Source organism: Salvelinus alpinus, chromosome 7 (genome assembly GCF_045679555.1).
Source record: "Salvelinus alpinus chromosome 7, SLU_Salpinus.1, whole genome shotgun sequence".
Taxonomy (NCBI): Eukaryota; Metazoa; Chordata; class Actinopteri; order Salmoniformes; family Salmonidae; genus Salvelinus; species Salvelinus alpinus.
In genome coordinates this window covers 65152499-65173090 of record NC_092092.1, presented here as the reverse complement: position 1 = coordinate 65173090, position 20592 = coordinate 65152499, and the positions used below count along the sequence as shown (strand labels likewise).

The 20592-nt window shown below is 43.4% G+C and overlaps 1 protein-coding gene across 3 annotated transcripts in view; it reads right to left on the bottom strand.

The window, feature by feature from the left end:
* Positions 1-20592, bottom strand: part of LOC139581473 (slit homolog 3 protein-like) — a 517437-nt gene that overhangs the window by 29442 nt on the left and 467403 nt on the right. For all 3 annotated transcript variants that reach the window (XM_071411265.1, XM_071411266.1, XM_071411267.1), the window contains 5 exons: positions 16658-16755; positions 15399-15538; positions 7197-7290; positions 5970-6107; positions 4980-5220 (listed from right to left, as the gene is read on the bottom strand). In XM_071411265.1, coding sequence (XP_071267366.1) covers positions 4980-5220; positions 5970-6107; positions 7197-7290; positions 15399-15538; positions 16658-16755 — 711 coding nt within the window. The remainder of the gene's footprint in view (positions 1-4979; positions 5221-5969; positions 6108-7196; positions 7291-15398; positions 15539-16657; positions 16756-20592) is intronic.

Genomic DNA, 20592 nt, shown 5'->3' with positions numbered 1-20592 from the left:
CCATATCACTCAGAGGAGATATTCCCCACCCTTGAGGAAGAGACATGTAAACATATAACACTATCAAACCAAAAGAACAGAGACCCAAATAATGGTGAATTATGCCTTCATTAGTGTGAGACTTTAAAACTCTATAAACTTACACTCAGAACCAAAAAATCCCAGTACAACAGCAAGCAGCTGACACTAATTGAGGAGTCCATAAACACAAACAACTTCTGGCAAAATTGGAGAAATAAATAAATAATCGAAACTAGAGGAATTAGCAATACAAAATGGCGACATATGGACAACCCATTTTAAAACACTCTACAACACTGTTCAAATTGACACAAACGCAGAACAACGCCAAATTCATAAGAAGTTGAATGGATTAGAAGAAGCTATAAAGGACAATCAAAATCCATTGGACTCCCCAAGTACTGACCAGGAGCTCTATAAGAAACTTCAGGCTCTCAAATTTAAAAAAGCATGTGGACCTGATGGCATCCTAATTGAGATGCTCAAATTCACTAGTGCACAATTTCAATTAGCTATATTAAAACAGTTTAAATTGATCCTCAGTGTAGGTTATTTCCCTGACATCTAGAATCAAGGACTCATTACCCCAAGCTTTAAGAACGGAGACAAATTTGACCCCAACAATTACAGAGGCATTTGTGTGAACAGTAACCTGCGGAAGGTTTTCTGTAGTATTATAAATTATAAATTATAAGTTCTAATCTTCCTTAATAAGCACAATATCTTGAGTAAAAGCGAAATTGGATTTATACCAAAACACCGCACGACCGATCATATTTACACCCTACACACCCTGATAGATAAACGTGTCCACCAAAATAATACCAAAATATACTTTTGCTTTATCGACTTCCAAAAAGCATTTGATTATATTTGGCATACAGGACTGTTCTACAAAGTTATTGAAAGTGGTGTAGGGAGTAAAACATATCTCAAATCATTACCAAGCCCCGCAATGCCAAGAGCTGAGCAAAGAGTCCCCTCATCCATCTGGTCCTGGGACTGAATTCACAAACCTGTTTTACTGACACACTGAAGCCTCAGGACCAGAACATCCAATCAATCAGAATAAACCAAATTACAACACAGTAAAAAAAACTACATTGCTTATTGGGAAACACAAGCACAAAGCAAAATGCAGTGCTGGCCCTAAATCGACAGTACAGTTGACAGTACAGAATGACACAAATATTAATTTCCACAAAGTTTGCTGCTTCAGTGTCTTTAGATATTTTTGTCAGATGTTACTATGGAATACTGAAGTATAATTACAAGCATTTCATAAGTATCAAAGGCTTTTATTGACCATTACATGACGTTGATGCAAAGAGTCAATATTTGCAGTGTTGACCCTTCTTTTTAAAGACCTCTGCAATCCGCCCTGGCATGCTGTCAATTAATTTCTGGGCCACATCCTGACTGATGGCAGCCCATTCTTGCATAATCAATGCTTGGAGTTTGTCAGAATTTGTGGGTTTTTGTTTGTCCACCCGCCTCTTGAGGATTGACCACAAGGTCTCAATGGGATTAAGGTCTGGGGAGTTTCCTGGCCATGGACCCAAAATATCGATGTTTTGTTCCCCGAGCCACTTAGTTATCACTTTTGCCTTATGGCAAGGTGCTCCATCATGCTGGAAAAGGCATGGTTTGTCACCAAACTGTTCCTGGATGGTTGGGAGAAGTTGCTCTCGGAGGATGTGTTGGTACCATTCTTTATTCATGGCTGTGTTGTGAGTGAGCCCACTCCCTTGGCTGAGAAGCAACCCCACACATGAATGGTCTCAGGATGCTTTACTGTTGGCATGACACAGGACTGATGGTAGCCTTGTCACCTTGTCTTCTCCGGGACAAGCTTTCTTCCGAATGCCCCAAACAATCGGAAAGGGGATTCATCAGAGAAAATGACTTTACCCCAGTCCTCAGCAGTCCAATCCCTGTACCTTTTGCAGAATATCAGTCTATCCCTGATGTTTTTCCTGGAGAGAAGTGGCTTCTTTGCTGCCCTTCTTGACACCAGGCCATCCTCCAAAAGTTTGCCTCACTGTGCGTGCAGATGCACTTACTGGTGGTGCCCCGATCCCGCAGCTGAATCAACTTTAGGAGACGGTCCTGGCGCTTACTGGACTTTCTTGGGCGCCCTGAACCCTTCTTCACAACAATTGAACCGCTCTCCTTGAAGTTCTTGATGATCCGATAAATGGTTGATTTAGGTGCAATCTTACTGGCAGCAATATCCTTGCCTTTGAAGCCCTTTTTTTGCAAAGCAATGATGACGGCACGTGTTTCCTTGCAGGTAACTGTGGTTGACAGAGGAAGTACAATGATTCCAAGCACCACCCTCCTTTTGAAGCTTCCAGTCTGTTATTCGAACTCAATCAGCATGACAGAGTGATCTCCAGCCTTGTCCTCGTCAACACTCACACCTGTGTTAATGAGAGAATCACTGACATGATGTCAGCTGGTCCTTTTGTGGCAGTGCTGAAATGCAGTGGAAATGTTTTTTTGGGGATTCAGTTCATTTACATGGCAAAGAGCGACTTTGCAATTAGTTGCAATTCATCTGAACACTCTTCATAACATTCTGGAGTATATGCAAATTGCCATCATACAAACTGAGGCAGCAGACTTTGTGAAAATTAATATTTGTGTCATTCTCAAAACTTTTGGCCACGACTGTACACTTGGCTGACCATGGTTACTGATCAAAACCTGAGAAAAACTTTGACAAAGTACAGGCTCAGTGAGCACAGCCTTGCCATTGAGAAGTGTAGACACAGGACAATCCCTGTAGAGGAAAGGCTGTGCAACAACTGCACACAGCAGAACCCGAGACAGAGCTGTATTTCCTGACAAAATGTAAAAAATATTAAACAATTAGTGTAATTTCCCCAAATTTGAAACCCTTATCCAAGGTTTCAAAGACTTCTCTGATAAGAATTGGCTACCTGTCCTGTTGGGGGGGGGGGGGGGGGGGGGCAGAGAGCTGTGGGTTGGCAGTGCACTACATTGCTGCCTGCCTTAAGATGAGTGATAGTGTCCTCTATGCTTACTGTTATTGTTATTGTTCAACGTATGGTTATTTTGACCCTTGATTATTGTTGTTACTTTTGTCCCGTTCACAATATAGATTTTGTATTATTTTAATTATGTTAGTATTGTAAATCTCCAAAGTAAGATTTGGCAATATGTACATTGCTAGGTCATGCCAATAAAGCAAATTGGAGAGAGTGAGAGAGTGAGAGTTGAAAGAGTACTGTGATCTTGATGCTCCTTTCCAATAAATATTGAGGCTCTTATTCTGGCAACATGACGATCGATGCTTGACTGCCATTTGACAAATACAAATATTCTCGCTCTTATCCATAATAATGTCATCATGTAGACTATACCCACACACTGTATCTGTGAGCTGTTGGATGGAGCCCACGTGCCAAGACCAGAGTAGACACATTTGCTTGTGACAAAACTATCAGTGAGTTGAAAATGTGATGGAAACATATTAAACTTTCGATTTTTATTCGGTGCATGAAAACTTCCTCGAAAAAGTACATTTAGTGAGCACTACATCTATACGCATTGATTTTTATCCGCAAAAAGTCAATTTGGTGGAAACACTACTGGTGGCAAAATGCGCATATCTTCTTCACGCAGATTCTAAAGTATTCACATGAAAATCTGTCACCAATTGGATGGAAACCTGAAGGATACCATTCTGTAGTTACTCTATTTGAAATGGAAACATATGGCATGGGGAGACGGTTACTTTGCTTAGTATGCAACATAGAGTGGCTTACAACTCAAAGCGTAATTTATTTGAAAACTGTACTTCTCTATTTTAACTTGAAATGATGTTTTCCATGTTGTTTCATGCATCGTGTGTAAAACTGTGGCAGAATGTACTAACTGAACACTGCTTTTGGAATGGGCCAGCTTCATTTCCTCTTGGCCATGTATCTACCTAACCTAGCTACTTACAATACTCAAAGTCATGCTGTCACCTTTAGCACAGAGATTAAGACCAAGTGTTTTATTTTTACCTCAGTATTTTTAATTAACATTAGCGTGCCCCCTCGCCAACAAGCACATCAGCTCATTTGGAGGTAAGATGCGATCCGCCGGCCGTGACTCACTGCCAGTGATTGGGCTGATAACGGTCGCCACGCCGACACTCTATTACCATAATACATATCCCCTCAAGCCACATTATTCATGCTAGCGAACAAAAGGTGACATTATAATAATGTCACCGTCCCACCGTCCCTGTGGTGTCTGGTGGTAGCTCAGAGCCAGACGGCTGGCTGAGAGCCTCAATAATAGAGTTTGCGTTCCAAATGGCACCCTAGTACCTATGTAGTGCACTACAGACTATGGGCTCTGGTCAAAAGTAGTGCACATAGGGAATAGGGTGCCATTTGAGATGCAGAGAGAGAGAGAGAGATTTTTTTATGCTAGCCTCTTAAGAAAAATATCCCTCTAATACCTTTCCCAAGGGTGCTACATTCTATACTTTAAGTGCTGCGTTGATGGGGGCTAGTGTGCACAACTCACTACTTAATCCTCAAGACAAGGTGTTGAGGATAGACTGTTCTTTCTCTCTCTTATTAACCTGAAGTGCTATCATCCATTTCTGATAATGGTGCATGAGGTAGAGAATGACGTTATGGGACGTATGATCAGTTATAGGGAGACGCCTGGACTACTCAGACTCATAGGGCTATCATATAGAAGGTGACTGTTGAAACAAGACAATTCCAGCCCTAACTAGATAGATGTCATTGTGTCTGTGTAAATGAGGGCTGGGTCTGGGCCCTGGTCAAACGTAGTGAACTACATAGGGAATAGGGTGTCATTACAGACAAACCCACAGTGATGTGAGGGGTGAAAGGTCATACAGTACCTGTAGGGAGATGTGGGCAGTGTTACGGGTTAGAGGTCAGGGGTTAGAGATGGTACAGTACCTGTAGGGAGATGTGGGCAGAGTTGCGTATCTTGGCGCTGGACAGCTCCAGGTAGGCATCTTTGCCCAGCAGGTGGACGGTAACGATCTTGTGGCACTTGTTTCCGGTGAAGCCAGACAGACAGCGGCACACAGGCTCCCCAGCCATCACTAGACACTGGGCTCCATTCTGACACTCTGACTGGTCACATGGGCTGGTCTGCAGCAGGATCATAGGGGGAGGGTTCTCGCAGAACAGACCACTACAGGATGACAGAGACAGATGTGTGGGTTAATATCACACTCAATTAAGCTGCCACACCATGGTCCCTCCCATCATGATTATACACACCCTGCACCACCCCACACTACCCTGCACCACCTTGCACCACCCTGCACTACCTTGCACCACCCCACACCACCCAGCACACTGCACCACTCTGCACCACCCTGCACCCCCCCACACTACCCTGCACCACCCTGCACTACCTTGCACCACCCCACACCACCAAACACCACCCAGCACACTGCACCACTCTGCACCACACTGCACCACTCTGCACTACCCTGCACCACCCCACACCACCAAACACCACCCAGCACACTGCACCACTCTGCACTACCCTGCACCACCCCACACCACCAAACACCACCCAGCACACTGCACCACTCTGCACCACCCTGCACCACCGCACACCACCCTGCAACACCCACATCACCCTTACCACCCTGCACCATCCTGCACTGCACGCCTCAGACTAGACAGCCAAGTGGAGGATAATAAAGCACCATCTGTAGCTCCTCACAGTCTGGTGTGTGTGTGTGTGTGTGTGTGTGTGTGTGTGTGTGTGTGTGTGTGTGTGTGTGTGTGTGTGTGTGTGTGTGTGTGTGTGTGTGTGTGTGTGTGTGTGTGTGTGTGCTCTGCAGCTGGCCTGACGCTGTTGCGGCACTGAGCCTACGTCAGCCTTTGCAGTAAGATCAGCGTGTGTGTCTGTGCTGTGTGTGGACTCACCTGAAGCCCTCTTTACACACGCAGGTGTATCCATTGACAGCGTCCACACACTCGGCCCCGTGCTGACACTTGTTCTCCAGACAGTCGTTGTAGTCCTGCTCACAGTGCTGGCCCACATAGCCTGGCAGGCACTCACACCTGACACAGGAAATAAAGAGGTACAATGTTACAAAGGAAACAGTCTCTCTCTCTCTCTCTCGCTCTCTCTCGCTCTCTTTCTCTCCCTCCACCCTTCTCTCTCTCTATCTACTCTCTCTTTCTCAATTCAACTCAATTCAATTCTCTCTGAACACTTAACTGTTATTCAAATCCAATAACTTTTATTTCCTGAGAGGGAACTTCATGTATTGAACTCAAAATATAAATGTACTCTTAACAACTGGCGCTGAACAGTTCCTAACTGTGAACTTCTAACTTCCTAACTTCTAACTGTGACTGAACCCTTTATTACCTTAAACCCACTCTCTTGCTCTTTCTAACATAGAAAAACTGCAGTTTAACTGCAGTAGTGTGCCTTTAAACAGCACAGTCACGTACACTAGAGTTTGTTTTCCTCTGTCATAAAATAACAGGTTATTAACATGTTGGAGGAACAGAACAGAACAGGATATTAACATGTTGGAGGAACAGAACAGGATATTAACATGTTGGAGGAACAGAACAGAACAGGATATTAACATGTTGGAGGAACAGAACAGGATATTAACATGTTGGAGGAACAGAACAGAACAGGATATTAACATGTTGGAGGAACAGAACAGAATATTAACATGTTGGAGGAACAGAACAGAACAGGATATTAACATGTTGGAGGAACAGAACAGAACAGGATATTAACATGTTGGAGGAACAGAACAGAATATTAACATGTTGGAGGAACAGAACAGAACAGGATATTAACATGTTGGAGGAACAGAACAGAACAGGATATTAACATGTTGGAGGAACAGAACAGAACAGGATATTAACATGTTGGAGGAACAGAACAGGATATTAACATGTTGGAGGAACAGAACAGAATATTAACATGTTGGAGGAACAGAACAGAACAGGATATTAACATGTTGGAGGAACAGAACAGAACAGGATATTAACATGTTGGAGGAACAGAACAGAACAGGTTGTCCTGACGACAGGAGGACGACAGCCCACTTCCTGTGGGCTGCCTCTGGTGACTTCTGATCTTTTGTAGTCTCGCCCCCCATCTGAGAGCTGCATGTCACTCACCTGTAGCCTTTGGTGAGGGGGAGGCACTTGGAGTCATGCTGGCAGGGGTCAAAGCCTTGCATACAGGGGTCCACTCCCTCTTCACATAGATCCCCTGGGAAGACACACACACACACACACACACACACACACACACACACACACACACACACACACACACACACACACACACACACACACACACACACACACACACACACACACACACACACACACACACACACACACACACACACACACACACACGAGAATAGAGAGATGGTGAGTTCATGGCCTGAAACGTCATTTTCCGACATACATAATACTAGCTAACGTCTGTCATGATTTGACTTAGTGGCTTATTGTGCGATTATTCTAGTGCATTGTATATATACGAGCCTGGGATTGTGTGTAATGTTGAGTGTTTTGTGATTTGTCCCATTGTATTATTATGTCTCCCTAAAGCACCATCATGGCTTTCTCAGCACAGTTGGGTCATGTTTATACTGCCGGCCTGCTCCACTCTCCCATAGAGTGGGGGTTGAAACACATGTCTTATATTGTGCTGTAATCTGCATGGAATACAGGGCTTTGCCTGCCCAGGCAAGGCCCCATCGGAATCCACTAAATCACTGCCTGGCCAGGTTCAATAAACCCTCTGTCTCTGTCCACCTGCCTATGTAGATCCGCTCCTCTAACAGTGGGGTGGCTGGGGCTCAGCCAGGCTTTCACAGCACAGGCCTCTCCTCCACTCCTTTACACTCCCTCACCCCCTCCCTCCCTCACTCTCTCCCCTCCCCTCTATCTACTGCCAGGTCTGTTTCCTCTGCCTCTCCCTCATCCTGCAGCCTCATGGTGGAGCCTTGGGGAAGCCTGCCCGCATCCCAGCATCCCCAACAGCCCGCTGCGTTACAGAGGAAATCCACTCCAATTGGGTTTCTATGGTGCATGTCTGAGTCTGCCTGTTCTCACTGCTCAGGCCTGGCTCTGGTTTCGATTGGTGCGAAGACCTGCAAGTCATTGGCTAAATGAGAATCAATATGTACCGTATTTGATATAAAAAATAAATATTTTCCCATCTAGCTAGCAGTAGTTCTGTTTTACAGGGGAAACAGGGAAAATAACATGAGAAGAAATCCAGAGAAGGTGGGTAGAGAGAAAGAGAATGACCTTATCCCATGTCAGATCTGTCAGCTTGTAAAGGACGAAACAGACTGACCTTTTCCCATGTCAGATCTGTCAGCTTGTAAAGGATGAAAGAGACCGACCTTTTCCCATGTCAGATCTGTCAGCTTGTAAAGGACGAAAGAGACTGACCTTTTCCCATGTCAGAACTGTCAGCTTGTAAAGGACGAAAGAGACCGACCTTTTCCCATGTCAGATCTGTCAGCTTGTAAAGGACGAAAGAGACCGACCTTTTCCCATGTCAGATCTGTCAGCTTGTAAAGGACGAAACAGACTGACCTTTTCCCATGTCAGATCTGTCAGCTTGTAAAGGACGAAACAGACTGACCTTTTCCCATGTCAGATCTGTCAGCTTGTAAAGGACGAAACAGACTGACCTTTTCCCATGTCAGATCTGTCAGCTTGTAAAGGACGAAACAGACTGACCTTTTCCCATGTCAGATCTGTCAGCTTGTAAAGGACGAAACAGACTGACCTTTTCCCATGTCAGATCTGTCAGCTTGTAAAGGACGAAAGAGAGAGAGGAAGGTTTATAGATGTCTCATGGTCCTGATAACCAGGAGGGTCCAGACCACTTAACCCAGATAGAGGCACCACATGTAACACACACACACACACACACACACACACACACACACACACACACACACACACACACACACACACACACACACACACACACACACACACACACACACACACACACACACACACACACACACACAGCTAATAGAACAGAGGTCAAGATAGCTCGTATTGATGCAGCAGAGGAGAAGAGAGGCTTGTCATCTCACACAGTAGAGGCTCAGAGGGTCAACCATCCCGCTAATTGGAATTCCCCCGCCTCTCCCTCCCCTTCCACCACATTCTCCCATCCTCTCCCTCATCCTCCTCCCTCCCTCCTTAACATAATATTCCCAGGGTCTAATGGTCCTGGTCCACAGGCCAGCAAGATACTGTCTCTCTCTAGTCTAATGGTCCTGGTCCACAGGCCAGCAAGATACTTTCTCTCTCTAGTCTAATGGTCCTGGTCCACAGGCCAGCAAGATACTTTCTCTCTCTAGTCTAATGGTCCTGGTCCACAGGCCAGCAAGATACTTTCTCTCTCTGGTCTAATGGTCCTGGTCCACAGGCCAGCAAGATACTTTCTCTCTCTAGTCTAATGGTCCTGGTCAACAGGCCAGCAAGATACTTTCTCTCTCTAGTCTAATGGTCCTGGTCCACAGGCCAGCAAGATACTTTCTCTCTCTAGTCTAATGGTCCTGGTCCACAGGCCAGCAAGATACTTTCTCTCTCTAGTCTAATGGTCCTGGTCCACAGGCCAGCAAGATACTTTCTCTCTCTAGTCTAATGGTCCTGGTCCACAGGCCAGCAAGATACTTTCTCTCTCTAGTCTAATGGTCCTGGTCCACAGGCCAGCAAGATACTTTCTCTCTCTAGTCTAATGGTCCTGGACCACAGGCCAGCAAGATACTTTCTCTCTCTAGTCTAATGGTCCTGGTCCACAGGCCAGCAAGATACTTTCTCTCTCTAGTCTAATGGTCCTGGACCACAGGCCAGCAAGATACTTTCTCTCTCTAGTCTAATGGTCCTGGTCCACAGGCCAGCAAGATACTTTCTCTCTCTAGTCTAATGGTCCTGGTCCACAGGCCAGCAAGATACTTTCTCTCTCTAGTCTAATGGTCCTGGACCACAGGCCAGCAAGAGACTTTCTCTCTCTAGTCTAATGGCCCTGGTCCACAGGCCAGCAAGATACTTTCTCTCTCTAGTCTAAGGGTCCTGATCCACAGACCAGCAAGATACTTTCTCTCTCTAGTCTAATGGTCCTGGTCCACAGGCCAGCAAGATACTTTCTCTCTCTAGTCTAATGGTCCTGGTCCACAGGCCAGCAAGATACTTTCTCTCTCTAGTCTAATGGTCCTGGACCACAGGCCAGCAAGATACTTTCTCTTTCGAGTCTAATGGTCCTGGTCCACAGGCCAGCAAGATACGTTCTCTCTCTAGTCTAATGGTCGTGGTTGACAGGCCAGCAAGATACTTTCTCTCTCTAGTCTATGGGTCCTGGTCCACAGGCCAGCAAGATACTTTCTCTCTCTAGTCTAATGGTCCTGATCCACAGGCCAGCAAGATACTTTCTCTCTCTAGTCTAATGGTCCTGGTCCACAGGCTCTCTAGTCTACACCATGTAGTCACAGTCTTAGTTTTTTCTCTGGAGCACACAGACATCTAATTGCTGGGTTAGCCTGTGGACTTCCCCTGGAGCCGGCCTGTGACCGCTTCTTCACATGGCCGCGTGGCCGCGTGGCCCAGGGGCCCACATGCCCACACTGGGGGGTTAGCTGTGAGTGGCAGGCTGGCTGGCAGGGTGTCGCTCTACTGGCTGCCTCTCTACTGCCAGCCTCTAGCCCCATTAGACCATAGACCCTCTGTGTTCTGTGCTCTGGTCCCAGGGGAGGCTGGGCCTGGGGTGGACGCGGCACGGCCAGGCCTACAAAGCATGTGGTGGTAATGGCAGGGTTGGTGTGCGTGGAGCAGCTGCTCAGATCAGCACCCTCCCTTCCTAGTGACGGGCAGGTGATGGCGGCGACCGCCCATGATGCCCGACTGAGGAGATGCCCGCAGCTGCTGCCCCACATGCGCACTGCAGAGAGAGCCTGGCCAGTCTCTCACCAATACTGTCTGGTTGCAAATCAAATCAAATTTTATTTGTCACATACACATGGTTAGCAGATGTTAATGCGAGTGTAGCGAAATGCTTGTGCTTCTAGTTCCGACAATGCAGTAATAACCAACAAGTAATCTAACCTAACAATTCCACAACTACTACCTTATACACACAAGTGTAAAGGGATAAAGAATATGTACATAAAGATATATGAATGAGTGATGGTACAGAACGGCATAGGCAAGATGCAGTAGATGGTATAGAGTACAGTATATACATATGAGATGAGTAATGTAGGGTATATAAACATAAAGTGGCATAGTTTAAAGTGGCTAGTGATACATGTATTACATAAAGATGGCAAGATGCAGTAGATGATATAGAGTACAGTATATACATATACATATGAGATGAGTAATGTAGGGTATGTAAACATTATATTAAGTGGCATTGTTTAAAGTGGCTAGTGGTACATTTTTACATAATTTCCATCAATTCCCATTATTAAAGTGGCTGGAGTTGAGTCAGTATGTTGGCAGCGGCCACTAAATGTTAGTGGTGGCTGTTTAACAGTCTGATGGCCTTGAGTTAGAAGCTGTTTTTCAGTCTCTCGGTCCCTGCTTTGATGCACCTGTACTGACCTCGCCTTCTGGATGATAGCGGGGTGAACAGGCAGTGGCTTGGGTGGTTGTTGTCCTTGATGATATTTATGGCCTTCCTGTGACATCGGGTGGTGTAGGTGTCCTGGAGGGCAGGTAGTTTGTCCCCGGTGATGCGTTGTGCAGACCTCACTACTCTCTGGAGAGCCTTACGGTTGTGGGCGGAGCAGTTGCCGTACCAGGCGGTGATACAGCCCGACAGGATGCTCTCGATTGTGCATCTGTAGAAGTTTGTGAGTGCTTTTGGTGCTGCGCCTTCTTCACAACGCTGTCTGTGTGGGTGGACCAATTCAGTTTGTCCGTGATGTGTACACCGAGGAACTTAAAACTTTCCACCTTCTCCACTACTGTCCCGTCGATGTGGATAGGGGGGTGCTCCCTCTGGTGTTTCCTGAAGTCCACGATCATCTCCTTTGTTTTGTTGACGTTGAGTGTGAGGTTATTTTCCTGACACCACACTCCGAGGGCCCTCACCTCCTCCCTGTAGGCCGTCTCCCCCCCCCCCCCCCCCCCCCCCCACTCGCGATATTTTGCCCTCTTTGGCTCTTTGCTCCGACGTGATTGTATTATCATTCCAAAGAGCAGTTTCAGATCAATTCAGAAAAACTTTCCCAAAAAATATAGTATTTGGTTTATTTAGTTGCAGTTTTAGTCCAGAGGAGTTTAGGATTTTGTCTATGTTTAAGCTAACCTTTATCTTTGTGGTTGAATACTTTTTTGGGGGATGGGCAATATAACAGCATTAGTTGATAATAAGTGTATTACAGTAGGATAAGAAGTGTATTACAGTAACATAAGAGGTGTATTACAGTAACATAAGATGTGTATTACAGTAAAATAAGAGTGTATTACACTAACATAAGAAGTGTATTACGGTAACACAAGAACTGTATTATAGCAACATAAGAACTGTATTACAGTAACATACAAAGTGTATTACAGTAGCATAAGAAGTGTATTACAGTAACATAAGAAGTGTATTACAGTAAAATACGTGTATTACACTAACATAAGAGTGCATTACACTAACATAAGAAGTGTATTACGGTAACACAAGAATTGTATTATAGCAACATAAGAACTGTATTACAGTAACATACAAAGTGTATTACAGTAACATAAGAAGTGTATTACAGTAGCATGTCATGATGTTGGCTTGATGGGTGAGGTTTATGACCCCCATAAATACGTTCCCCTGCGTTTCTCTCTCTCTACTCTATAGAGTTGACTCTTGAAAAAGCCCTTTGTTAACATAGAGATTCTGGGAACATCAAAAGATGGGAAATGGAACCATATTTCGGTAATCCAACCAGTTGAAAATTTGCGTTGGGACTTAATGAATATGATGTCAGTTCAGTTGTCGTCTGAGACATTATTACTGATGATAGGACGACATAAAGTGTATCTTGGAAAATCTACACATTCTAGTTATCAGATTCACATGGAATCGTTGTGCAATTTAAATGTTTAAATATGAAACTATTTGTGAAAAGATGAAATGTAAGTTTTAGCTTCTTAAATGAGAGAACAGTTTATCATAGAGAAACTCTGAAACACGGCCCTCTCTCCCAACCCTATATAAGCCCCTTGACGAAAATGTAACTTTCTGTTCCAAGGACGTGTGGACTTGAGGTCCCCACGTTGAAAGGACAAAGACCACCTACAGAACTAAGCCAACCTTAGAGAACCTAACGAAATTAGCATCGAATTTCAATGTGAAGGTGACGACCTACATGTCGGAAGGATGAATTTCAACTATACCAGCCAGAATATAACATGAGCATATAGCATGGCAACTTGGTACGAACTTTGAACCCTTATTCACTAAAGAAGTGATACCTCCTAGCCGTTGCGTTAGCGCAGCAACTGTAGATGTGGGCTAGGAGAGGACGGACAGAGTATCTCTTCTACCACACGACGACGGTACTACCAAGTATCCTGATACCACCAGAGACATTCTTCAAATGACAAGAGATCCCTGCTGGGCAACATGGCCTACTATCGACGATCAATCTACCGAAGCGCAGCTCAGAGTAAATATTTATTGCATTTTCCTTTTTCAAATGGGCGGTAATTTAGAATGCATAAGATACTGTATTTACGATAGCATGGCTTCTCCCTTTGTTCCTCAAGTCTTCCCGCTCTTTCACTCAAACCCAGCTGTCATATCTGTTCTGTCCGCCAGGGACGTTTTCCTTTATGACGTAATTTGTAATCAATGTATGATCCATTCTGTGTAGATGTAATTCTGTGTGATTATTTAGGTATTTAGTAAATAAATAATTAAACCCAATTTTGTATTGCTGATTCAACTTGTTAGCCAGGGTTCGTGAAGATAACCAAGAATTTCAGATGAGACTAAATAAAGTGACGATTAAATATGGACTGCTATTGAGGTAAAAGACTACTAGGTCTTTAAGAGTTTATTCGGAAGATAACAGCTCTATAAACATTATTTCGTGGTGCCCCGACTTTCTAGTTAATTATTTACCTGATTAGCTTAATCAGGTAATATTAATTACAGAGAAATTATTTTATAGAATAGCATGTCATATCACTTAATCCGGCATAGCCAAAGACATGACAAGCATAAGAAGTGTATTACAGTAACATAAATAGTGTATTACAGTAACATAATAAGTGTATTACAGTTTCATAGGAAGTGTATTAGAGTAGCATAAAAAGTGTATTACAGTAGCATAAGTAGTTTATTACAGTAGCATAAGAAGTGTATTAGAGTAGCATAAAAAGTGTATTACAGTTGCATAAGTAGTTTATTACAGTAGGATAAGAAGTGTATTACAGTAGGATAAGTAGTTTATTACAGTAGCATAAGAAGAGTATTACAGTAGGATAATAAGTGTATTTCAGTAGGATACGAAGTGTATTACAGTAGGATAAGAAGTGTATTACAGTAGGATAAGAAGTGTATTACAGTAGGATAAGTAGTTTATTACAGTAGGATACGACATGTATTACAGTAGAATAAGGAAGTATATTACAGTAGGATAGGAAGTGTATTAGAGTAGGATAAGAAGTGTATTAGAGTAGCATAAAAAGTGTATTACAGTAGGATAAGTAGTTTATTACAGTAGCATAAGAAGAGTATTAGAGTAGGATAATAAGTGTATTTCAGTAGGATACAAAGTGTATTACAGTAGGATAAGAAGTGTATTACAGTAGGATAAGAAGTGTATTACAGTAGGATAAGTAGTTTATTACAGTAGGATACAACATGTATTACAGTAGAATAAGGAAGTATATTACAGTAGGATAGGAAGTGTATTAGAGTAGGATAAGTAGTGTATTACAGTAGCATGAGAAGTGTATTACAGTAGGATAATAATTGTATTAGAGCAGGATAAGTAGAGTATTACAGTAGCATAATAAGTATATTACAGTAGGATAAGAATTGTATTAGAGTAGGATAAGAAGTTTATTACAGTAGATTAAAAATGCTACTGTAACCGCCTCCCACCCTCCACTGCCACTTCAATTCTGAGCCCCACCCGATACCCGACATCAGGACAGATTCTTCTTCGCATCCCAACCCACCCAAATATAATTGTTCCCGAGAGAAGATCTGTGACCTGCCAAATAACACCAATGTATTTTTTTAAATTATGAGGCTAGTAGTAGGCTATTATTCCACTCTCTGCATGATTTCATTTGTCTGCATGTCTATTCGACATTTTGATAAAATGTGTATCATACCTATGAAGTTTTGGGGGCAGAAGCAGGTATAGTTGTTTATGCTGTCCACACAGGTAGAGTTGTTCTCACAGTCATTGTCCTCACAATCGTCAGGATTCACCTCACACTGCAGACCCTCGTACCCAGGAGGACACGTACAGCTTGGGAGGAGAGAGACAGGATAGCAGTCACAGATAGTTAGTTAGGACACTGCCAAAGTCATGGAAGTGTACTGGGTTTCATTCCACTTCACTTCAAATTTCCGCTCCAGATGCCCTCTGCTCTGTGGCCCTGGCCCCTCTATTAAGGACTAATGCCCTTTGAAAGCCTAAGACTTGCACCTCAATTTGAATAACAACAAGGGTAGAACTCCAGTGACATTTGAAAATGTAATGTAATCAGGTCTGTCTGTGAATTCAATAACTCCAATTAGACGTGTGTCCCTGTAAGATCCTATGTGGAAGGGCATTCATCAAGCTAGAACTAAATGTCGTGTGGAATCGGTAGACCGCTTGACTCTGTCTCTCTCTCTCTCTTGTCTGTTATGCCCGCCTGCCCTAGCTGGCCTGGCTGTGCTGTGCCGGCGGGGTGGCACAGGGTTGGCATCATGGGTGCGGCGTGGCGGGCAGGCTCTCAAGCAGAGCAAAGAGAGATAAGTGTCACTGGTGAGACGAGTAGCTTTATCAAACGCCTGTTGTTCTTTGAAGGCCAGCGGCTTCTGATTGAACATGACCCTGAGGATATGAGCGATTGTGATGTCCTTTAGCAGTTCTCCAGAGGGACTGACTGAGGGGCTGGAAGTAGAGAGGGGGATATACAAAGCTACTGTAAGAGGCCTGAAGGTTGCGACCCCTGGAAAACGTGACATCATAGTGACTCAAGGAGATGAACCTTTGTGTCGGTGCATAGCTAGAACAGATACAGGCTTTGTAGTGAGGTCATGCTGTAAAGCCTTCATCTGCTATATCAAAAGGCTGAGGAGAGATCCCACATGTGGATCATTGATGAGGCAGAGAGCTAGGGTTGGTTGAATGGTGTTTAAAGGCCGAACAGTGAACAATGAAAGAGAGGAGAGTGTGGCAGTGGTCTGGCCCCAAGCCTGATGAGGAACAACACCAGCATGGACCATGGGCTCTCACAGAGTCACTCACACACTGGAACAACACTGCTGCCTGCATGTTACTCCTCTGTCTGTGCCCACTATATAGGGAATAGTGTGCCATTTCAGACGGCCTCTCTTCTCTGTGTGGTGTGTGGAGAGAGTAGTGGGTAGTGGGTACCTGAACTGGTCCTCTTGGCCTAGGATCACGTGGCAGGTCCCTCCATTGGCACAGGGGAAACTGATGCAGGCGTTGATGGATATCTCACAGTTCTGTCCCTGGAAGGGAGGAAGGGAGGAGGGAGGGAGGGGAAGACAGAGAGGGGTGTGAAACAAAGAAGAGACTCAGGGGGTATGCTAGCAGACCTTACTAAATAAATAAATAATTAAATAAATCAAAACAGGAACATTTTACATTTGGCTACAAATTCTAAAATAAATTATCCCAGCAGAGAAAAACGTCCTCTGTATGCTACCTATATCCCCCCACTATAATCCCCATACTTTAATGAAGACAGCTTCTCCATCCTGGAGGGGGAAATCAATCATTTCCAGGCCCAGGGACATGTACTAGTCTGTGGCAACCTAAATGTCAGAACTAGACAAGAACCTGACACCCATATTAAGAAATGCTATAGATGGAAGGAAAGTAGTTTGGAAACCTACCAAAAAACAATTAGGCAACAACAAATCAATCCTTTTCAGACAACTTCCTGGACAAAATGTTCCACTGTAATAGTGAAGGTGTAAACTTGGCAGTAGAAAACCTAAACAGTATATTTGACCTCTCAGCTTCCCTATCAAATAAAAAAAAAAGTCAAACAGAAAACCGAAGAAATGAACAACAATGACAAATGGTTTGATGAAGAATGCAAAAACCTTAGAAAGAAATTGAGAAACCTGTCCAATTAAAAACATAGAGACCCAGAAAAACTGAGCCTATTAAAACAATACAAAAATGCACTATGGAAAAAGAAGGAATAGCAGGTCAGGAATCAGCTCAATGTAATTGAAAAATCCATAGACTCTAACCGCTTCTGGAAAAACTGGAAAACACTAAACAAAAACAACACGAAGAGTTATCTATCCAAAATGGAGATATATGGGTAAACTACTTCTCCAATCTTTTTGGCTCTATAACAAAGAACAAACAGCAAAAACATATACATGATCAAATACAAACCTTAGAGTCAACTATTAAAGGGTACCGGAATCCACTGGATTCTCCAATTGCATTGAATGAACTACAGGACAACATACAAACACTCCAACACAAAAAGAACAAACAAACCAAAACAAAGGCAAAGTCTTCTCATGCTTTGTTGATTTAAAAAAAGCCTTCGAATCAATTTGGCATGAGTATCTGCTATACAAATTGATGGAAAGTGGTCTTGGGGGAAAAACATACAACCTTACAAAATCCATGTACACAAACAACAAGTATGCAGTTTAAATTGTAAAAAAACTCACACATTTCTTTTCACAGGGCCGTGGGTGAGACAGGGATGCAGCTTAAGCCCCACCCTCTTCAACATATATATCAACAAATTGGCGAGGGCACTAGAAGAGTCTGCAGCACCCGGCCTCACCCTACAAGAATCTGAAGTCAAATGTCTACTGTTTACTGATGATCTGGTGCTTCTGTCCCCAACCAAGGAGGGCCTACAGCAGAACCTAGAACTTCAGCACAGATTCTGTCAGACCTAGGCCCTGACAGTACATCTCAGTAAGACTAAAATAATGGTGTTACAAAAAAGGTCCAGTTGCCACGACCACGAAAACAAATTCCATCTAGACACCATTGCCCTAGAGCACACACATCTATACATACCTCGGCCTAAACATCAGCACCACAGGTAACTTCCACAAAGCTGTGAACGAACTGAGAGACAAGGCAAGAAGGGCCTTCTATGCCATCAAAAGGAACATAAAATGTGACATACCAATTAGGATCTGGCTAAAAATACTTGAATCAGTTATAGAACCCATTGCTCTTTATGGTTGTGAGGTCTGGAGTCCGCTCATCAACCAAGAATTCTCAAAATGGGATAAACACCAAATTGAGACTCTGTATGCATAATTCTACAAAAATATCCTCTGTGTACAACGTAGAACACCAAATAATGCATGCAGAGCAGAATTAGGCCGATACCTGCTAAATATCAAAATCCAGAAAAGAGCCGTTAATTTCTATAACCACCTAAAAGGAAGCAATTCAGAAACCTTCCATAACAAAGCCATCACCTACAGAGAGATGAACCTGGAGAAGAGCCCCTTAAGCAAGCTGGTTCTGGGGCTCTGTTCACAAACACAAACAGACCCCACAGAGTCCCAGGACAGCAACACAATTAGACCCAACCAAATCATGAGAAAACAAAAATATAATTACTTGACACATTGTAAAGAATTAACAAAAAAACTGAGCTAACTGGAATGCTATTTGGCCCTAAACAGAGTGCACACTGCCCACAAAATGAGGTGGAAACTGAGCTGCGCTTCCTAACCTCCTGCCAACTGTATGACCATATTAGAGACGCATATTTCCCTCAGATTACACAGATCCACAAAGAATTCAAAAACAAATCCAATTTGACTAAACTCCCATATCTACTGGGTGAAATACCACAGTGTGCCATCACAGCAACACGATTTGTAACCTGTTGCCACAAGAAAAGGGCAACCAGTGAAGAACAAACACGATTGTAAATACAATCAATATTTCTGTTTATTTATTTGCCCTTTTGTACTATTTGCACATAATTTAAAATGTGTAATGTCTTTATTATTTTGGAACTTCTGTGAGTATAATGTTTACTGTCAGTTTTTATTGTTTATTTCACTTATTATCTAGTTCACTTGGTTTAGCAATGTCAACATATGTTTCCCATGCCAATAAAGCCCTTCAATTGAAATTGAAATCGAGAGAGAGGGAGAGGTGTGAGACTGTGTCTGTCTATCACGATAGAGTAGAGCAGTGGTCAGCAACCTTTTCTGATTCAAGATCAAGATCCCTTTCTGAGTCAAAATTCAAGCTGAGTTCTGCCGCTCAGATTTTTTTAAACATGGCTTAAAAACGTACGCCTATGCAACATTAACCAATTATAAACAGTTATGTAGCAATTTATGTTTATGCAGTAGGGTATAGGCCCAATACATTACCACTGCATCTACTGGTTATAGACCTTGGCTTCACCTCGTCCCGTATGTCGTCCATTATTTCCAAGGTAATGTGGCTATGCTTGAATTGCCCTGCCAATGTTATTTTGCTCAGACCAATTAGAAATTATATTTAAACAATGTTGGTATATGATCACACTGGTAATTTATCATTCGTTGTATTACTTGTGAGGGACAGCTGAGTGAGTTTAATATTTTTTGGGATGGCCTGCATCTGATGGTCAGTCTGAGGGGAGGGAGTGAGCAGAGGTGAGGCTGCCTCTCACCCGACTCCCCGTCCCTCCGCTCTCCCTCCCTCGGCTGAGAAAAGGGGACACAGTCTTCCAGCTGATGGCAAAACTCAAGTCACACTGCATTATTTCTGCCTCATGCACCAATTCATGTTGTTACTCCTATGACAAGAAAAAGTGAATTATTCCTCTATTAAAAACTACATTCAGCTAATAATAATAACGGAAGCTTATTGGAACACTATGCAATACTCATTCATTACAGCTGCAGTGCTGGTTGTACTCTAATACACGGCCATCGTTGCATGAAGAAGTGGACCAAAGCGCAGCGTGGTAAGTGTTCATGATTTATTCATAAAACTGAACACTGAATAACAAAACCAACAAAGAGAACGACCGAAACAGTTCTGTCTGGTGCAGACACAAAAACAGAAAACAACTACCCACAAAACACAGGTGGGAAAATGCTACCTAAGTATGGTTCTCAATCAGAGACAACGATAGACAGCTGCCTCTGATTGAGAACCATACCAGGCCAACCACATAGAAATACAAAACAAGGACAACATAGAACACCAGACATAGAATGCCCACCCCAACTCACGCCCTGACCAACCAAAATAGAGACATAAAAAGGATCTCTACGGTCAGGGCGTGACAGTGGAAGTAGGGAGAACGTGCATTTGATGGTTTATAAAAGTGTTGAACA